We start from the raw sequence: 22,500 nt of genomic DNA, 5'->3' as shown, positions 1-22,500 counted from the left end.
CGGAATCAATTCTAAAACATTTGTCTATCATTGATTTTCCTAAGGATCTGAAAAGCGAACTGAAGAAGGGCTTAGGTCATGAATGGTTCACACTAATCAACGCTCTTCTAAAGAAACCTGGTACTGACGATGATGCCGAAAAAGCAGAACTGACAAAAGGCCTGAATGTAAGTTTTTTTTATGGATGGAATGTAATTTGGTCTGTCTTTTTTATTTCTATCGATTTTTTTAGTCGACCTTGGTTACAAACAAAAAGTCCAGGTACATATTTATTTCTCCATCTCTCTTTATCTCTATTTCTCTCTCTCTCTCTCTCTCTCTCTCTCTCTCTCTCTCTCTCTCTCTCATACACAAATATACACATGCCCACACTCAAATTTCTCAATCACAGTAATCTAGCAATTATGTTATGTATTTATCAGTGAGTATGCTCAAAATACCAAATCACTTACCGTGTTTGGAAATGGTGTTAATAGCAAAATTTCAATTATGATATTCTAGTTTAGAATCAATCTTTAATAGTGTTAACGGATTTATTTATTCAACTAATAATTTCATTCTCATAATCGATAATATAATCTGGAAAATTATATATTAACAAAATTTAAGTATACTAAAATACACCATACAACGCCATGGTACTTATTTCTCCCCTTAATAATGCTTTGATATAATATAAATACAAAATAGCGGCGTATGCCCCGAAGTCTCTACTAAACACAATATTGAATAAATAATATTTTTTTCCAATAAAACCCAACCCAAACAAACAAAATAAAACAAAATCAAAAAACAAAAAGAAAACAAAAAAAACAAACAAACAAACAAACAACAACAACTACAGCAACAACAAAAACACCATAAAACAAAACAAAGACCCTCGCTACTTTCACAAAGAATCGTAATGTGTTCCATGTGCTTTACAACGGGTAAACCAACGGGATCCACTAAACATGCAGACGCGACATGACGCTTGCAAGATGTTATTGCAATCATTTTTTTGTTGTTGTTAAAGACGAGGGTTATCGGCTACCGACCAAGTACCTGTTTTTACACCCGAGTACAATTATGAGTAAAGTGTATTCTCCAACTAATCCGCTTTGGTTTGTCAAATCGGGACTCGAACCATGGACATACTGATCGGAAGGGAAGTGTTATACCACAATATCAAGAAGCCACGCATATTTATAAAATAAATATTATTTGAAGGAGACGGAGACGACTAAAGGATTCTTGCATTTTTTGGCTAGGAATCCAAAATTTGTTTCAATTCGTTATAACTTTGCCGAAACGAAAGAGTGCAAGTCAAGAATAGTTAGGTGAAAGACTTTTCGGGTTATTTGGAACCATCTACAGAGAAGCCATAAAATATCAGTTTTATATATATTATATATATATATATATATATATATATATATATATATTATATTATATGAGTGTGGGGCATTTGTAGGTACGTGAATGCTCGATAACGTTGGTTAGAGCTAATATAAAATATAAATGGAGTCACTAACTTATTTATGGCCGAAACACATGTTTCTGTGAACTCCACGTATAAATATAAATATATATATAAATTATAAAAGCAAAAACCATGAAATAATAGTGCTCAACTTTTTGATAAAAGGAGCTATTTATAAACATTTCAAGTAGAAGTTAAACAATGATAATAAGTGTACTTGAAATGTATATATATATATATATATATATATATATATATATATATATATATATATATGTATAAATATAAATATGTGCAGTATATATATATATATATATATATATATATATATATATATATATATATATATATAAATATATATATATATATATATATATATATATATATATAACTGATATTTTATGGCTTCTCTGTGGATATGCCAAACATCTAAGGAAGGGGGTAGGGCGTGAATGATGCGTGGATGATGACGATTATTTTGATTTGTCGGCAGATTGCTGAAGGATTGGCTTGGAGTGAATTGCCATTTGAAGTCTTTCAACCTTATTTAAATAGATATAACATTGTATGCTAATTTTCTGTTTTCTGTAAGACTCAAGGACTCCTACTGAGAAACAACTCTAAAATAAAACTGTTCTCTCATAAGTTTTAAAACAAACACATATCTTATAAGTTTTGGAGCACATTTTTTTTGGGGTTAAATATGATATTAAGATTTTGCATTCATGTTAAAAAAACAAATTCATACTTTTTTTTTAGGTTACGGATGCAGTATCGCTGACAAAGAAATTGTCAACAATGAGCAATCAAGAAAAGGCTGACCTAAAAGAACAGTATTTGAAAGGTTGGTAACGACGTGTACATATATACAGGTCTGACATCTGAACCAACTTATGGGCCTAGTTTAACATTGTTGTAATGGACAATATTTTACGTCATTTACTTTGGACATTTCCATTACAACAATGAGCTCGTAAGAAATGGGTTATCAGACCAGCAAATAAGTGCAAGTCGGTTTGTAATGAGTTCTTATAAATCTTGGGCCCTGTTTTAATCGTATAGATTTTAATAAGTCAAATGGTTTTATTGTTCTTGTTGTTCAGAGGATTGCAATCTTCATATTGATGATGATAAGGTTGACACGAAGACAACAACCACGACAATGGCAATGATGATAGTGGTGATGATGATGGTGATGATAATGATGATTATGATGATGATGATGATGATGATGATGATGATGATGATGATGATGATAATGGTAATGGTGATGATGATTATCATGCTACAAATGATGATAATGATGATGATGATGTTTAATGTAACTATGCTAATAAAATATGTTGGTGGGGATGAATGTTAATGGTAACTATGATAATAGAGATAATATAATGATGTATGGAGAAGCTACGCTTCAGGGAGTAGTATGAATAATACAATGATTAACACTATTCTGATCATGTAGGAGTAAAATAAAAATACAGTAAAGGAGAAAGCAAATAATAAATAGAGGATTGCACCATATCGTTTCAAGTCTTTCATTAAAAGTGTGAAATATAAGAGGATATTTGAATTGGAATTCAATTTATTTCCATTTTACTCTATGTTAAATAATGTCGAAAACACATCAGATCAATTATATGTTGGGTTACGGCCTCATGTAAAGCGTATGTAGCTCTGTGGACCGGTGTCTCGTCTTATCACAGAAATCAATCAGTATTAGGCGTGATCACTGGCCGGATAGGTGACAGAGATCGTGGAAAATTTTAGTCCCGGCGTTGCGTCCTTGGCTAAAGTACTTTACACACATTACCACATTCGACTCAGGTGTTAATGAGTACCTGGATACATATATGATGGAAATTGTAAGCGTGTTAGTACAAAAAAGGACTCCTAGCAGGCGACTGGTACTGCATAAAATGGAAATACAGTTTCATATTGCCTGCTGGGTGAATACATGAAACATTGTGAAGCGCATTGATATTGGTTAATCCGTGGAAGGCGCTATATAAAAGTTCATATTTAAATTATTATTTATGTTAATATTATATAATATTGATTAACTTTAGAATTCATTTTAATTTTAAATCTCACTCCAGTTTATTATTCTCTTTCTATCTTAGTTTACCACTCTATTTCTATTTTTCCCGCCTTGCCCTTAGAAATTTTCAAAATAAGTACATGTTGATTTTTTCTATTTTACATTTCAGATTGCCATTCTATTTCTTCTCTATTATCTATATCTGTTTAAACTATGCCCGCTCTATTTCTTTATTCTACATTCATATTTATCAATCTATTTAATATTCTCCTGTTTTTGTATACCGTTTTATTTAAATCCATATATTTCTGCTCTATTTCTAAGTTTATCAATATACACGTCTCTCCAACCCGAACACCTACGTTCCCGGTATTTTGTCCGAATAGACTTCAACAGTCGTGACGCCACTTTCCCGGAACAATGGCGAACGCCCTTATGACTTACTTCTCCGACTAGCATAAAAGTGTATCGAGAGGAGAAAAACATTATAAATCTAATCATGTTTTGACTTTTATACATTCTGATCGCATGACATGTGAATAAGTTCTAGCCAGCATGAAGAATAAAAATTACCGATTTTCTTTGTTTAGAACCAAGCTGCTCGTTGCTGGGCGGATGTGACATCAGACTATTGAGTCCTATTAGAGACACCTGAATAGCGGAATCAGTCCCTAAAGTGGACAAATAAAGAAAAATATTCCATCCCCAGGCAACCTGTCCGGATAATGGAGACATCCGAATTGTGAAGTTCCAGAATAGAGAGAGAGAGAGAGAGAGAGAGAGAGAGAGAGAGAGAGAGAGAGAGAGAGAGAGAGAGAGAGAGAGAGAGAGAGAGAGAGAAAGACACGACTTCACTTCTTGTTTTCTATCAACAGTGTCATTCCTTTTGGTATTCTATAATGTTTACTATAACTTTCACCAGAAAACTCAAACAGCTTAGAGGCAGAAATCTCAAAACATCACACGGACCCGGTACAAAAGTTTTTGTTGACACTTTCCAAGGGAGGTAGCAATGATAATGACGAGGTGGATGAGAAGGCGGCAGAAAAAGATGCACAGAGTTTACTAGAGGTAATGGATGAGGTATAAATTCCGCCACAGCGAAGTGGTCCTTCAGAGCCACAAGGCCCATAGATCCGGTGTTTATTCCTGTTTCTAAAGCGTTAAAAGGACAATAGAAATTGCTCGCTATCATTTAGATAAAACGCTGGTCTATTGCCCAACCATCCAATTTTTTGCTGGGCGAACAAGGAACAGTGAGGTGGGGGATATAAAATATCGACCTCAACTAGGAGAAATCTCGGTCCGTTTGCCTGAGAAGCGGATGCTCTACGTACTGAGCTATCGGATCGCCCTCATTGTGACGTTTCTAACAAAATTCTCTTTATCAAGGTGTTTTTAAAAATTACACTATTTGTTCCAATATCTATCATATATCAAAGACAGGGTGGTAATATCTGCAGCGCAACTGTGCTTTTCTACAGCTAAAAATTACAAAAATGAATGTAGAATATTGCAAGATGTGACATCTACATGTCGACGCGTGTTTCACTTTTATTTGAACAGCAGCAGAAAGCTTAAATAGACGTCTATCAAAATGGTGTCTTTGAAATATTCATTAAAATGAGGGATACATCCTTTTTGAACCAATTTAATCGTAGATGTTTCAGATTTACGGTGTTTTGTCATTCAACAAAAGCCAAACATTGTTGAGCATAGTCAATATCTGGATGAGAAACAAACGTTTAACTTCGGCATTGTATAATTGTGTAAGACACTTAAACTAATTATTCCACTCGACTTAGATGTGAACGAGCACTGGACTTTAGGCAATGACGGGTACTGTACTACTATAAAAGGTGTTTACCAGGAAGCACGAAACGCGACGCTTGTAGTGTACACATACAGACATACACACACACACACACACACACACACACTCTCTCTCTCTCTCTCTCTCTCTCTCTCTCTCTCTTGCTCTCACAATTGAATCATAAATAAATATCAATAAAACAAAATTCTGCGTGCCATCTAGAAATCGAAATCAGATAAATAATGCCCGGTGGTTTCACATTAAAATATTCCATTCCTTGCTTACTCAGTAAACACCGTTCTAAAATCCGATATCCCATGTTTGAGTTTTCAACAGTGTTATAAACATTCAAGGAATATTTTAGCATTTCATAGTCTAGTGCAGTTCTGGCATTACAACACAAGATGATGAAAATCTGCTGTTTACAAATTATGAAGTCACGTTTTATATTTTGAGCAGAATATAATATTACCGCCACCAATCAAGGAGGGAAGGGGGGGGGGGGGGGGGGGGGGGGGGAGGGGAGAGAAGTTTTTGATGACTTTTTTCTGTCATGACTGCACCCACAAAGCCCATATTACCGTGAACCGAAACAGTAGTTATGGTGGTTTAATACATTGTTGTTCAATTCAATGGCTGGCCAATTGTTTTTTCTCTCTAATTTTTAATTATTTTAAAAGCATGACAACTACTCCCAATTCATTAAATGATGTCCAACAAGGCGATTGTCAATATCTTCAAAAAAGTTGAGATTAGCGATCAAGGCATATAAATCCTAACCAAACCAGATGAAACAAAATATATTGACAAATAAATAATCAGTATAAAAATCCCCAAAAAGAAAAAAAAAACCCAACCCATATATTATATTATCGTAAGTAGGACGATAATAGAGCGATCGCCATGGTCGCCCCTTTCAAGCCTATTTGTATTAAAATAACGGAGTGTAGGGCATTTCACATCGTATTTAGTTCGAAACTTGTGAATTTTATTTTGTAGATTTTCAGTTTTACAATAGATTCTTAATATAATTGTTCAAAAAGCAGGGAGCTTAGGAGAAATCATGCGCCGAAAAGACACACGCTTCTTTAAAATCCCTGAAAAATTAAGGATTAAACTGTAAAATATGAATAAGAAGAAACATAATATAAGGCTATGAGTTCTGAATCACAAATTTGGCACAAGAAAAACGTAAACACTTGAATTCCTGCAATATTGAGATATTGAAAGAATCTCAAATTGTTAAATTCGTTTAAATAAAAATTAAAGAGATATTCTCCGAGTCAATAATTAACGAAACGTGACTACATATTAATATATGTCATTCTAGAAACATATCAATATCAATGGAAAGATTATGACGTCAATTGAATAAAAGTCTTTAACATAAAAAGTATGAAAGAATATCAGTAGATTTTAACATAAAGAAAGTGTTAAATTGTCTCTTATTTAATACCTTCTTTTTGTTGCTAGGGTTGCTGCGTTCAATAATATTTAAACTTTAACGAGTTAAGTCGAACAAAACGAATTAATATGATGTAAATATTGTTAAATGTACAAAGCAAATTAAATGGTCACTGAGATTCAATCCACGAGTTCTTTCAGGTGATGTCGACTTGAAAAACAGAATTGATAAAAAACAAGACAAAAACAATCACAACATGACAGTAAAAAAAAACATTAAACGCAATATGGCATATGCTTTGACAAGAAATGAAATAATGAATTATTTGATAGAAAAAAACAAGGCCCACTATTAAAAAAAACGACAAAAACAGAACAACCCCCACCCCCCCCAAAAAAAAACAAAAACAAAGAATACATAACAAAAAAACAAAAACCCAACCAAACAAATTTTTAAAAAAGCAAAAAAAAAAACAAAAAAAAAAACAAAAAAAAAAAAAAAAAAAAACAACAACAAAAGACAAAACAAAACAAAAACAAAACAAAACAAAACAAAACAAAACCCAAAAAAAAAACCAAACAACTCCCCCCCCCCCCAAAAAAAAAACAACCCCCAAAACAACCCACCCACTCAAAAACAAAACACAAACAAAACAAAACGTAACGACGTGGGTGGGGACTTGGGGAAAAACCAAACATTATTTTTTTTTATGGACATGTCATAGGCTTGAAGAATGACCCATGAAATGTTGTAATGATGATCGTGATGGCGGAGTTGGTGATTGTAATGCTACTGCTGCTGACCGTCGAGATGATGGTGGTGGTGGTGATGATAACGATGATGATGATGATGATGATGATGATGATGATGATGTTGATGATGATGTTGATGATGATGATCATGATGATGACGATGACGATAACGAGAATGAGTGTAACTGTTAGGGTCACCCTTTGGTGGTAATTACGTTAAAGTTAGATTTGAATAGGACAAAATATTTGAACATTTTAAACTCATGATCTCCGGGCAATATTGATGTATTGTCAGCGTCTATACTAATAGGATCATTATATTTGATTAGATGTTGTATACATATATATATATATATATATATATATATATATATATATATATATAGATGTATATATATATATATACATAAATACATATATATTTATATATATATATATATTTATGAGTGTTGGTGGGTACTTGTAGGTAGGAGAGTGATCGATATTATTGGTTAGAGCATAATATAATAATAAATATGGTCACTCACGTTTTTTCTGCTGATACAATTGACTCTATGTCCTCAATTTACGGATACTTACCGACAGACGAAATGGAGACGAAATAGAAACAATTGTATCGGCAACAAAAAACAAACAAACAAAACGCGAGTGACCTTATATATACATATACATACAATATATATATATATATATATATATATATATATATATATATATATATATATAACACTTTGAATATTCTATTCACCGTCTTTAATATTAAAGTTGAGCATTTTTATTTCTTGGGTTTAGTTTTATTAGTATAAGTAATAATACTAAACGTGGCACTGCCATAACGATCAATCTGACACAACACTACTCAAATTATCATAATTTACTATTCAAGAAGTAAAAACTTGTGTTAATCAAGCGTGCTAACATTAAAGACAGAGGCGAATTATTGAGCCTTTCTAATGAACTGGCAGAGAATATTTGATTCTAATTTTACTCGGGTTGATATCTGTTTCCCACATTGTGTAATTTAAAGAAAAAACCGGAGGAAATAAAGAACAAAACGCACTTACTGTTTTACAGCACTTAATTGGCAATTTCAACAACCAGATATACGTTGGAACAAATATTCATAATGAACATTGTTTCCGTCTTGCTGCTGCGCTCAGATTTAGTGTTAAAACCCCAATGACATCTTGACAAAAAATATGAACAATACAAAAACAAACAGAAAACAAAAGCAAAACAAAAACGACACACCCCCTAAAAAAAACCACAAAAAAAAAAACCCACCAAAAAACTCCCCAAGATACAAAAAAAAAAAAACAAATAAAAAAAAAAAAACCACAAAAAAAAAAGACAATAAAAAACAAACCAAAACAAAAAAATAAAAAACAAACAAATGAATCAATTTTTTAAAAACCCCACAAACACACGCATACTTCTCGTAGTCCCAAGTTTGAGAGTTTTTGCAATATACGTGTCTTTCCAAAGAATGGCAGTTAACTCGTTAACGCTGAAAATAGAATCGATGGTCAAAAATACAGAAATTTAGTATAATCTTATTTGTTGCATTGAAGGATAGTGAGTTTAGTTTTATATTAGTGTACAAACTAAACAATTTGACGTGGTGGGTCACAAATCTTCAAAGTGAACTGAATTGTAAAACCAAAAGACTTTTCAATACACTTCATTTTTGGGTGTTTGTTGATACTACCCAATCATCCTTGCACATCATAAAACTACTCTGCCATACCCTGATAAAAACCCCAACAATTTATACCATCTTGGCCAGAAAAATCATATTTCAAATATCAATCGACTAAAATGATAATAATGTCAAAAACTCTCGTACCTGGGACTTCATTGATCATTTTATTCGATCGAGTTTTTTGGTCAAAATTCCGCTCTCAAAGTTGGATTTTTAATATTAACATCACAATTTAAAACTGTGTAGCATTTTGACCGTGCAGATAAGAAATTGCAGTGCACTTTTAAACATCCAGATTTGAGCGCTTAATTCAAGAACTTTATTATATTTTCTTTGAGAAATATTATAATTCCGCTACAGGGCTATGCTTTTTCCTGTTTTATTTTTCCAGTTTGGTGAGGGAAGATGGACATCTCCTAATGGCGAGTTTTTGTTGATGCTTGAGACAAAGAGCCCGGCTCACATACGAAGTGTCCTAACTCATTATAAGACCAAGAACAAAGGGAAGACTGTCAGCGAGGCTATTGATGATGAATGTCCCTCGGCTTACGCGGAGGTTCTCAATACATACAGTGAGTAAATAAAGCTTAGTACAGATAGGTAATAATACAGGGAATGAATGAACTAATTGTATAGTGTTAAGATATCTTAGACATATAATTTTGAATAATGTAATGTAAGCTACTTTTTCTTACTTACTAAGTAAGCTACTTTGGCCTTTTGCCCCTACAGGGCAATTTTTCAGCCTTGTGCCATCACTTCCAATCCCCTCGATGTCTGTTCAGAACGCCGAGTGTCTGCTTCTACATCTCTTCTCCAGGTGTTATTTGGTCCGCCCTTCTTTTGTTTGCCCTGTGGATTCCAGGTCAAAGCATGCCGGGCGATGCTTCTTGTCGGTTTTCTAAGAGAGCGGCTTTTGAAATAACCAAACGTTTGCCTTTCTGCAAAGTTACTGTTAATAAAATGACACAATATAACGATGTGTTATTTTAATTCCTTCCGTTACAGTAATGCATCTATCGCCATAAATTTTCCAAAGCAAGTCCAAGCTTAAACTCTAATTATCACGTTATATCAGTTAACAATCTGACGCCCATATCTAAAAAAAAAAAAAACAAAAAAAAAAAAAAAAAAAAACCCAACTAAAAACAAAACAAAAAACAACAACATTTAAAGGTATGCTGCCTTCTCGAGCTTCAATCTGAGATGATATGAGTTGATACGTCAATAACAATGCGACGTTTATCTCCAGTAAATACCTCCGAGGAGTCAGCAAATCAAGAACTGGACTCACTGCACGGGAGCCTGAATGCCAAGGATCCAGCGTTTGTGGAAATGATAGTGACAAAGTCTGAGGTAAGATTGCTTTGTTTACTTGCGATTTATTTATATATTTATATGATTGTCATCCCGTTCATTTTAAGAATACATAGAGTTATAAATGTTTCTTGACTGCCAATATGAATTCAATGTGCTTTACAAGAACGGTTCAAGGTGGCAATAATTAAGAAAAAAAGTTTATTTAAAACCGTACAAATTACACTTCCCATCATCATAACTGCCTTTTCACTCTTGTTCCATGTCCTATCACTTCTTTGTTAATCGGCTTAAATTACGTCATTGCAGAATCTTTTCAGTCGCCCAAGCTAAAAAAGGATTTGATTTGTCCTTCTGTGTTTCTGTAACAATTTGAGTTTTACGGAAAGGGTGTTAACCAGAGTCTACTTATAGTAGTCGCTGGTGTTAACCCCTCGACAACCTCCAACCCGGAGGAACATGTGACTCAAAAAGGGGGAGTCACACACCATCAGTCGCCTTTTATGTCATGCTGGCTTGGATTTGGGCTATTCTTGCATCCTCTCTTTTGAGGGACCCCGGACACCTCACGAGGGACATTTCCCTTACTCTCCATATATTTCATCGATTACAGACAAGATCCACAGGGAAAATATCTGTTAAACTCAAGAACACAAAAAAACCAGGCTTAAAAACCTACCATTAAATTTTAAAAAATGATGCCATCAATTCTATTCATCTACCATGCTAATGTCGAATGACATCGTTAAACCTCAAGGTACTGTAGTCACGTGACTTCAGCTGCCTATTAATAACCATTGTTAAAAATGTCACAACCTGGTCAAGATCAAAGCAATCACTTGTTTTTTTTAAATTTCGCAGATTGGGTTAGGCGGAACCAAAAAGGCATACAAGTCTCGTTATGGCACTGATTTAGCGTCAGACCTTCAGAGAAAGAGCGACCACACAACAACCAGTGTGCTGGTTGCCATCATCAACAAGAAGGCACCCAAAAAGGGAGGCAAGGTAATACGTGGTTTATAATCGACTGGAAACTTTTGAACACGGTTCTTGCTTTGATCACGGACAATGATTGAGACGTTTCTTTGCTAACTTGATTAATACCTTCCCAAAAGAGGAAATTGCAATTTCCTCTCGTCCATATTGTAGATAGATGTCATTAGATGCCCTTACAATTGGGCCAAACAATACTTAAAGAATCTTGAATCTTGAATGTCTTTACAGTGATCATAATAAATGTGACCCACGGTGTCAATTTGGCATTATGTCCAAATAAACTAGATGAAGAAGATTGAGTGTATAGTCAAAATATTCAGAATAAGAATAAGAAACCCTACTTTCCTCAAATATTAACATTCATTTTTAACCAACTTTCGCAAGATATACGACAATGGATTTTAAGCGCCAGATTAATCTCGAGATAATACAGTTTTGAGAAAATATGTCACAGATACCTGTGATGTTAGAGTATTGCAAGAAAATGAAAATAAAATTATATTTGATGGAATTGAACATGTTCCTATATGGCACTCATGGCCTAATATATATATATATTATATATATATATATATATATATATATATATATTCAACTCATTCACTCGGTAGTATTGTTCTTTCTCCCTTATATATAATATTGGATGATTTATTTTTAGTGTGGATGGATATTTGAATGCCTGGCAATTTTCCCTCGTGTTATGTTTTGTCTGGCACTACCGACGATTTAAAAGAAAATATGTTACTATCTATTTTTGTAATTCCAGACTGGCAAGACAAAAGGGAAGTCGGATGGTGACGGCTCTAAAAAAGCAGGAGGCCGAGATGAAAGTAACAGAGACGTTAAAATGGGAGGAGGAAGAGGAGGAGGAGGAGGAGGAGGAGGAGGAGGAGGAGGAGGAGGAGGAGGTGGAGGCGGAGGCGGAGGAGGCCGAGAAGGAGGATCGAAGACGACAACACAAAACAAGACGTCCCCTCGTAAACAGCAGGCTGGGCCAAACAAAACCAATGATAAAGCAAAGCAGAACCAGGATGGTAAAAATAAGAACGATAAGAAGAAAGACGATACAAATGATGATGTGATAAAACTCCACGACGCCATGGATGGTTTAGGTACCAATGAGGACGTCATCATCGACATTATCGTCAACAAGTCTAACGCTGAGAGACAGAAGTTGAGGAAAGCTTACAAAGAGAAATACAAGAATGTAAGTCAGACATTTGACCTACCGCCTCCAAACGGTACTACGTGGGGTTGGATTGTGTGGAATCCAATTGATAATGAAAAATAGGAATTTTGAGTAAAGTTTATGCATTATTCTGCCGTCATTAAAAACATTCGTTTTAAAGAATTTTGGCCAGAATCTCGTCCTTCAAATATCGATCAATTAAAATGACCCCTGTCTTGTCCAAAACTCTCAAACCCGGAACTCCGGAAGTCCCACGTTTGAGGGATTTTAACAAGATAAGGCTCATTTAATCGATCGATTTTATAAAGGATGACTTTTCTGACCAAAATTTGAAAAACGTTTTTATTTTCAGACTCCGTCAGTTTTAATGGCAATAGATATAAATCCTGAAAACGACAAAGACTAAAATCTCTCATTTCTTCTCATTTTGGCTGTAAAATTACATTTTGATATCATCGCGACAAAAATACCGGTTCGAGGTAGTAGGTCACGTAGATGAAATCTATGAAAACTAAACAGATTTATAAATAGAGGATTCCTGGTGCTGACATGACCTAATAGTATTGAAAGAGCCGCAAAACCATTAAAAACAAACATACAGAAAAAAGAGTGAATTTAAAATGAGACTATGAAGAATGTTGCAGCGGTACACTGATATTATTCACTTTGGGCAAAACGTTGTTATATCTTATATTATTATCGAAAGGTAAATTACGACACAACATCGGGGAAAAAGGTCAGCCATTCCCAGTCGACTTCTTATATGAGATGACACAGGAAGTGAGTATGTAAGATTTCGATGACCTCAACTGGCCTACAATAATACAAGAAGTTGAAAATAAGTATTAATAATAAAAATATAAATCACGAAATTGATACGAATAATGTGGATGGTTATAATATTATCTTCTTCAGAAGCGATTTCAATTTTTTTTTCACTTTAATATAAGAGGATCAGACTTATTGATCCAGAAATTTCACTTCCGGATCTCATCTTGACTTGCCTTTCAAAGTACGAAGTGGACGAATTAAACATGGCTATTTTCCCCTGGTTAAGTCGCTGAATAGCAGGATATCTGACCCTCCATAGACTCTTGGAGCCAACTTGACCTGAGTCGAGGAAGGCAACTAAAACAACCCGGGGGAAGGGACGTGGTCAAGTCACGATTTCAACATAGCAAAATATCACGTACTTGTGCACGAAGTAGCCATGCTTCCACCTACACAATATACCTGTGTTATATTATTAGCAGTACTATAGGGCTTGTCCTCTTTGGGTCTTTTAATAATAATGATTACAATAATAATAATAATAATAATAATAATAATAATAATAATAATAATAATAATAATAATAATAACAACAATATGAGTAATAATAATAATAATGATGATGATGATGATGATAATAATAATAATAATAATAATAATAATAATAATAATAATAATAATAATAATAATAATAATAATAATAATAATAATAATAATAATAATAATAACAGAATGAAAAATGCTGACCCACTTAATTAACCCGTTACATTTATACATCACCGTCCAAAATTGATAGACTGGAGCCATGGATAAATTAAACACATTCTTTTAAATGCAATTATATATATATTTTTTAATTTGGCCTCTCTGGCTCAAAGGTTGTCTGCGATAGCAGTGTTATTATTTATTGGGACAAACCCCACGCAATATGTGTGAAATCAAGTTGCATTAAACACAGCAAAGTGTCATTGTACTTGACCACTACTTGGAAACAAAGTGGTCACACTTAAAACATACCAATTATGTAAATAGTTCTAATTTCTATTGCCCCCCCCCCCTCGTAAGGTTGAAATCATGAGAAAACACTAATTTCTCCTGTTAATGATAAACCACAAACACCTTAACCCACACGACTATTGTACTTTAACAAAATGGGACACAAGAAAAAAAAAAAAACACCCAAAAACCAAACCAAAACAAACAAACAAAAACACCCCCGCCAGAAACAAGCCAAACAAAAACAGAAACACACATACACAGACACACACACAGACACACACACACACATACACACACACACACACACACACACACACAAAACAGCATCGGAAAAAATTGCAATAACTTAAGGACCACAATATTGACATTTGAGAGTTAAACAATCTATCTAAATTTCAACCGACATGGCTCGCAGCAACTAAAACCCATTATTGTTTATTTTGCACACTCATGTTAAGAAATCCAATTTTAACGCATATTTAAGGATTTTGTTGAAATGTGCCGCTGTCGTATTTTATCCATCATTCTTTTATTTAACAAGTTAGGCTTTTGATATTTGGCATGAGGCTTTGGCCATAGCTGAATTCAATATTATCTTAATTTCGTCTATTTTTTTTTAATTGAAGGAGTTACAGCGTTTCCCCCCCCCCCCCCCAAAATGATGTGCTTTTTGGGACCACAGTGGATGAAGTAAAGGCTTTCAGGCAAAAAAACAAAACAACAAAACAAATATATATAGATTAAAAAAAATATTAGTCTATGTCATCATAGTCTCGAGTCTCCACCACATACGGTATAATTTTGAATAAAATCTTATTAGGCTGGATACTTGAAAAACACTTATTTGTATGCGTTACAGGGAAAATTTATTTCATACAAGTAGAAAAATCAATTTCTGTGGGATTCCCAGCATTTACTTGGAATAATGTTATCATGCATTGTATGTCTCAAGATGTTGGTTGCCATATACTGTTACTACATGATCATAATTTTTTTTTCATTTTGGCCTTGAGATAAATAAGGATCAAAATATTCATTCCTCATCTTGTCAAACATCTCAATCCACAGATAATAATATGCAGCTCATTGAATCAATCTCGTATTACGTCGGGATGAAAATAAATATAAGTAATAAGGGATAATAATCATACAAATAAGTTTTGGGTGGTTTTGTATTTTTATGAAATTAAGTACTTTTAACATTCTCCCCAATAAAACATTAAAACTTAACTCAAATTTCTTACAATTTTTTCATTAAAAAAAAATCAGTTTTCAGCATCTAAATCATTTCGACATAAAGCCGTTTTTATAAAGTTTTTCACATGTAGTAATAGGACGATTTCAAATGACTTCATCAGGTAAAACCGACTAGCACATATTTGCAGGTCTGATAACAGATCACAATTATGACAAATTGATTTAACATTATTGTATTGGACAATATTTAGCGTTGGTTTGAAAGTATTTCCATTACAACAATGAGCTCATACCCATTTCGGTTATCAGACCTGCAAATAAGTACACGCCGGGTAAAACACATTGTAACATGGTACTCTGCACTTCTCTGACCAAAAAACAAAATAAATTTAAAAGGTTTGTTTAGAACACTGGTTCATAAAGTATATTGATCGATTAAGGTCATTTTAATCGATCGATATTTGAAAGACGAGATTTCAGGCCAAAATGGTTTTTTTTTTAATTTGTATTTTTTTCGAGTACTTCAGTACTAACGGTACTGCCTTCTTCATGACAATAGCTATACAGCCGCACACTGACAAAACGCCTTTATACCTAGACCAACTTTTAAAAATTACATGTAACAAAAGACTTGGATAACCCGAACTTGTCAAACATGTTATTTCATTTTAATGCTCAGATTTGAAAGTTTAAAACAACTTGGGGATCGTCTTACGGAAGTGTATGCATTTCATTTATAGACCTGACAACCCAAAGTGATAGCAATGACTATGAAAAATGTTTTTTTTTCTCTTTTTGATGAAAATTTTTGTCTAAAATCAAAGCCCTATTTCCACTGAGTAAAAATGTTTTTGAATTTTGAAAATCCATTCATAAATAAACAAGTTATGCAGTTTCAAAGGTGTCATTTATTTGGATGACCCGCAAAGAGGAAAAAAACGCGAAAATATGGGACGCTTTTTCGGCATTTTTTTTCGACCTTTGGTTGTATCTTGCGTAATAAATGGATTAAAAGATTGAAACTTGAAGAGCAAATTAGGATGGTGTTTTGTAAAATACGGGAAAAGTACTCGTCATATTCATATGAAATTTTACAACCAAAAAGAAGAAATGTTCATGTATTACATTGTCAGCGACAAAACCTCCACGCCCGGTAGTTTTAGAAATATTTTACTCCAAAGAGTAAAAATCTATTTTTAACGGTCTTTTGGTAATCGCACGAGTTTTGTCGCTAAACATAATCTAAAATGACCTTTTTTCTAACTGTGTGCCAACTTTCAGTCATATTCATCGATAAACAGCGTCGTAATTAATTTTTTAAAACAGCATATACGAAACGGCTTCGTCCCATATTTTGACGCGAATTCGGGCACTTCGTGAGCGAAAAAGGGGCCCAAAGATTTGTGCGGGATAGTCATTGCTACAAAGTGTCATGGCAGGGTCATTGTTGTAAAGGAAATACACTCAAACCAACGCAAAATGTTGTTAATCACAATATCAAAGCAATCCCATGACTGTGTTTGGATGACAAATTTGTGAACAGATATGCACGCCGATGTTAATCTATTGAAGTAAAGTTCTCCGGCCAATTAACAAAAAAAAAAAAAAAAAAAAATAAAATAGAGATTTTATATAGCGCAATATCCACTTAACGTGGTCAAAGCGCTTTACAAGGGATTATTGGCTAACAGCAACATTTAACATGTAGGAAGGGACATGACGCCTGTTAGGCGATATTGCAATTTTTTCCGACAGAGACAACGCTGTTAACGGCCAGATACTCATTTTACACCTGAGTACGGTGAGAGAATGTGAGTAAAGAGCCTTCTCCAAAGACTTAACTATGCGCCGAGCGAGGCTCGAACCTACCCAGGACCTTGCGATCCGAAAGCGAGTGTCATACCACTACACCACATAGCCGCACGTTTTGTATTTGGCAGTTTACTCTCATCATAGATCTTTTTCAAATTATTACTTGTCGATTCCCTCGCCACTTGTTTAGAATAATTACTGTCATTAGGAACTTCTTGAAACAGCGTTCAAGGAAAAAGACAAATCCAAGAAACAGAATGATATATTTTTACCGCCTTGCATTCTGTCATTAGAATAAGAAAGAATGTAAATTATGCTGTTTGCATATTGGAACGCAACTCCGTCTTTCATTTTCAAATTTCCATCTCCTTCCTCGTCGTCGCATTAGCGTGTCGCATTACTCTTCCATTATTTTCCTGTCGTTATACCCATTAGAGAGAAAAATAGTCTCATTATTTTCCTATGTGAGTTTTTATTATTCTTGTCAGTATGTTTGGACTGAGATCGTGATGAACAACCTAAAATACATAAACTTGATGATGAAAAAGAATATGTCTTGACATTTTCGTGTATATTCCTCAAAAATAGTCTCATTATCTCATGTCTGAGAACTTGAGCAGGCTGACTAATGAGTGGCCTTGACCGTTCTCTGTCGCGTCTCATATAATAATTATTGAGAAATTAATGAGGGACGTAACGGACGCTTGATGAATACGTTAAAAAATGAAAGGAGAGTTTGCATTCACTGCGGTATCAGAAAAATGGTCGAGGTGAATTTCATTTTGAAATAGGTCTTTTTCCTTAGCACTATGATAGATAAATGTGTTATGGCCATCACAAAACGCTTATTGCATTTGTACACAACATACACGAACACACACACACACACACACACACACACATACATACATGTATTTATTCAGCTTTTTATAACTTTGCTAATTATGATTAAATCGAAATAATACAGTGTAATGTTTAAGAAAAGTAGATACTGTTTTAGATATATTATTCCCCTGTTCATACCTCAGTTGTGAATAAACCTTAAAGAACAAAACCAATCAACGAGATTAAAAAAAGCAACAAACTAAACCAAACAAAGATGGAAAATACTTAGCTTGACAAAATATACCAATACTAAAAACCAAAACAATCAAATAAAGCCAGAGACAAAATCAAAAATACTGACAGGAAATAATGTTTACGTTTTTTTCCAGGAATTGATTGAAGACTTGAAATCAGAGCTTTCCGGAGACTTTGAAGAAGTGATTCTGTCATTGCTGATGACACCCTTGCAGTACGACGCTTTCTGTCTCCACGAATCCATGTCTGGCGCAGGAACAGATGAGACTATCATTATCGGCATATTGTGTTCCAAGAAACAAGCTCAAATTAACGACATTAAAAAACAATATCAAAAAGGTAAAAAGAACAACCAAAAACAACAACATTGTGAAGGTTACAATTGTGTGTCCCGATATTTCACTTGGTAGAGCACTCACGCGAAGGGACCAAGATCAATTCCGAGTGTTTTCTGACTGCCCCCCCCCCCTCCCCCATCAATGATTGAGTAGCTAGGTCCTATATATCTGACGTCTTATCCGAAGGGTAGTTAGCAATTACAATTGTCCGTTTCACGCTATAGAAAATGGGATAAACTCCGGCTCCATTGGCCTAATGGCTCAGAAGATCAAAAAGAAGAGGAAGGGTACAGTAGCAGATTGAATAAATGTTAAAATGAGATAAAAACATATTCTAATAAACCGGTATTCTAGAATGTGGAATTTTTCAATTCTGTAACAAATGCTTTGTTTATTGAAAATATTGGGGCTGGGCAAAGAGAATTGCTTTAAGAAAGCTATTTTAAGTAAAATCCACATTTCTGGCTTACTAGGTTATCTGTAAAAATTAAAATTGGTATGTAATTAATTAGAGAAAATGATTAATTTTTTAAGTTTTTGTTTTGTTACACAGAGTAATTATTGAATGAAAATCGAGGTACAGGTGGGGAGCAATTTAACAAAATCAAGCGGCGTTGGACGTGGTCAGTGTCTGGATGAAAAGACAAGAACGTAGCCCCCGGCATTGTGTCATTAGATGACGCAGTGAAATATATATATATATATATATATATATATAAATATATATATATATATAATAGCGTATATATATATATATATATATATATAATAATAGCGGTATATATATATATATATATAATATATATATATATATATATATATATATATATAATATCGGTAAAGGTATATAAATAAAATATCTGAATTACTGTTGATTTCTGCAGATCTGTTTCGTGCCACTAGGGCAATCTACAGGAACTGCAATCGTTATCGTTAGTAAACTATTATTCATGATTGTGTCTTGTTCCATACTTCCTGTGATGTTTAATTGTCGATATTATCATGGCGGTTTGTAATTATTGCAAAGACGGTATTCATTTCTGGGTCTGCATGCGGATTTGAGTTCATTTCTTTTTGTTCAATGTAGCCATGTTTGATTGAGTGATAATGTTAAATTTCTCCTCTAAGCACAGATTGCATAATTTGGTAGATGTTGAGTATGATTGTGCTCTTGGGATAGTTTTCCATGTAATATGTTGTATGTTGCTTTCTTTTAGGTTCCAGATATATTCACTCAGTGTGGTAGAGTGTCGTTTATGTATGTTTTTGAATGTCGATTTGTGTAGATTATATCAGGTTTTAAATGAACATTCTGTGAGGCCGATGTATGTCTCTTGCTTTTGCGTGTCTGCGTGTAACTATGGCTTGGTAAACAACGTTTTGTGTCAAGCTATTGCCGTTTAATGGGCATGGTGTCTGGGTTCTGCAATTGCATTTTTCTGAAGATTGTTATTAGGTTGTTCTGGCTGGGATAGTTTTCGTTTGTTTTGAGATGATATGATATTTTGGATGTTTGGCATGCAGGAGTGTCATATCTTGGTGGTGTTATTGTTTATTATGGGGTACAAGACATGGTCTTGTCGGAAGCATTTTTGTAGAAGGTTGAATAATTTTTTTCCGATAGAGGTTGTGACGTTTTTACTGTAGGGAAGGTTGAACCATGTTATTTTCCTTCTCCGTTGGTATCTTATTGAGTAAATAGGTCTTTCTTTCTTGTTCTTTTTCATATATTTCATTGTATATTTGTAACCACCCTTTTTAAAGTGCGTCTGTGTTAGATGGCATTGTCTCGTTGAATATTTCGCTGTTTGTGGAGTTATTGGATAACCGTCTGTTAACGCTCTTTGGAATGTTGATTATAGATGGAGGATGATTGCTATAGCTATGGAAGTACAATGGGGTGTTGTTGGGTTTCGAGAATGATTGGAATGTACCTTTGATTGGATTGATTGCTATATCCAGGAAATCAAATATCATTTTGTTAGCTTCGATTGTAATTTTTAGGTTGTTGCTGTTGAAGATTTAGCATATTTCTTTTTTTAAAAAATCATTTCTGTTTGTTTAGGTTTTATGTTGCATAATTCGGGCCTATCATTTCTGTAGAGTAGGTCCATTATTTATGTCAAGGTGTTTTTATGTTATGAGAGACGGTATAATCCGACGGGCTCGCAAGGTTGGGTAAGAGTGATGGAAAAAAGTAGCACGTAATAGACGGCACATACGGTGTGCTATAGAAATATTTTCCATATGGCTTTCTAGAGATATTAATGAACTATTGTAAAGGACATAGTTTTTGTTCAAAATACGCTAAATAAATATTTTACACTCACTCGTTAATTAAATTTATAAATAACTAGTTAAACAATGGGTGGAATAGGCTTCAACAGTCATGACGTCACTTCCCTCGTGATGACGCATAGTAACTTAGTAACTGACTCTAAACTATCGGAACAATTGCGGACGCCCTTATGAAATTTTTCTCCGGCGAGCATAAAAGTGTATCCAGAGGAGAAAAACATTAGAAATCTAATCATGTTTTGACGTTTATACATTCTGATCACATGACATATGACAAGTTCTAGCCAGCATGAAGAATGAAAATTACCGAATTTCTTTGTTAAGAACCAAGCTGCTCGCCGATGACGTTGCTGGGCGACGTGACATCAGACTATTGAATCCAATTGTAATGCTATTAAAAGGTAAAGGCTCTGTTACGTTGCTCACATTGCGCGAACTTGATCAAAGACACTTTTAATTTCATTTTAAACTCTTATCAACTTTTGATATTTTCATCCTTTGACAGATTACAACAATGACCTGGAATCCGACATCCGAGGTGATACCAGTGGAGATTTTGAGGACTTGTTAGTGAAAATTATTACAGGGGAGAGGGACCAGAGTACGGACGTGGATAAGGAGAAGGCAGAGGCGGATGCTAAGATTTTACACGAGGTATATTGATTGTGATTTTGCTGACAGTTGTGGAGATGGTTATGGTGATGATGATCGTGGAGGTGGTGATAGTGATGATGATGATGATGATGATGATGATGATGATGATGATGATGATGATGATGATGATGATGATGATGATGGTGATGATGATTAGGAGAATGAGGCTGATAACGATAATGGTGATGTTGATGGTGGTGATGATGAAGGTGGCGGTGGTGTTGTTGCTGATGGTAGTAGTGATGATGGTGATCATGACAACAATATAGATATAATGATGATGATGATAATAATAATGATAATAATAATAATAATAATAATAATAATAATAATAATAATAATACAATAATATAATAATAATAATAATAATAATAATAATAATAATGATAATAATGATGCTGCTGCTGCTGCTGCTAATAATAATGATAATAATAATAATGTTTTACACTAATCCCAGGAATTGTCAAAGGTAGCAGAGCAATTTTTAAAAATGTCTTCGATCGTCAATAAAGAAGAGCAATAAAATGTACTGTGAAAAACTGAAATATCACATTCGTGCTTAAATAAATATGACACTCTCACAGTATTTTACAGAAGGATAAGAATAGCCATGGGGGTGTAATTATAACACATTAAATGACATGTACGTTCTAGCTTGTGTCAATTAAACGTTA

At 34.0% G+C, this 22,500-nt stretch overlaps 1 protein-coding gene across 2 annotated transcripts in view; it reads left to right on the top strand.

The window, feature by feature from the left end:
* Positions 1–22,500, top strand: part of LOC144972483 (annexin A6-like) — an 87,421-nt gene that overhangs the window by 45,630 nt on the left and 19,291 nt on the right. For both annotated transcript variants that reach the window (XM_078913751.1, XM_078913761.1), the window contains exons 12-20: positions 45–167; positions 2,222–2,306; positions 4,426–4,574; positions 9,567–9,747; positions 10,428–10,531; positions 11,354–11,497; positions 12,255–12,695; positions 18,671–18,875; positions 21,678–21,826. In XM_078913751.1, coding sequence (XP_078769877.1) covers positions 45–167; positions 2,222–2,306; positions 4,426–4,574; positions 9,567–9,747; positions 10,428–10,531; positions 11,354–11,497; positions 12,255–12,695; positions 18,671–18,875; positions 21,678–21,826 — 1,581 coding nt within the window. The remainder of the gene's footprint in view (positions 1–44; positions 168–2,221; positions 2,307–4,425; positions 4,575–9,566; positions 9,748–10,427; positions 10,532–11,353; positions 11,498–12,254; positions 12,696–18,670; positions 18,876–21,677; positions 21,827–22,500) is intronic.

This window comes from Berghia stephanieae, chromosome 1 (assembly GCF_034508935.2).
Source record: "Berghia stephanieae isolate SIO BIC M18660-M18661 chromosome 1, UCSD_Bste_1.3, whole genome shotgun sequence".
NCBI lineage: Eukaryota > Metazoa > Mollusca > Gastropoda > Nudibranchia > Aeolidiidae > Berghia > Berghia stephanieae.
This window is presented reverse-complemented; position numbering and strand designations above follow the sequence as displayed.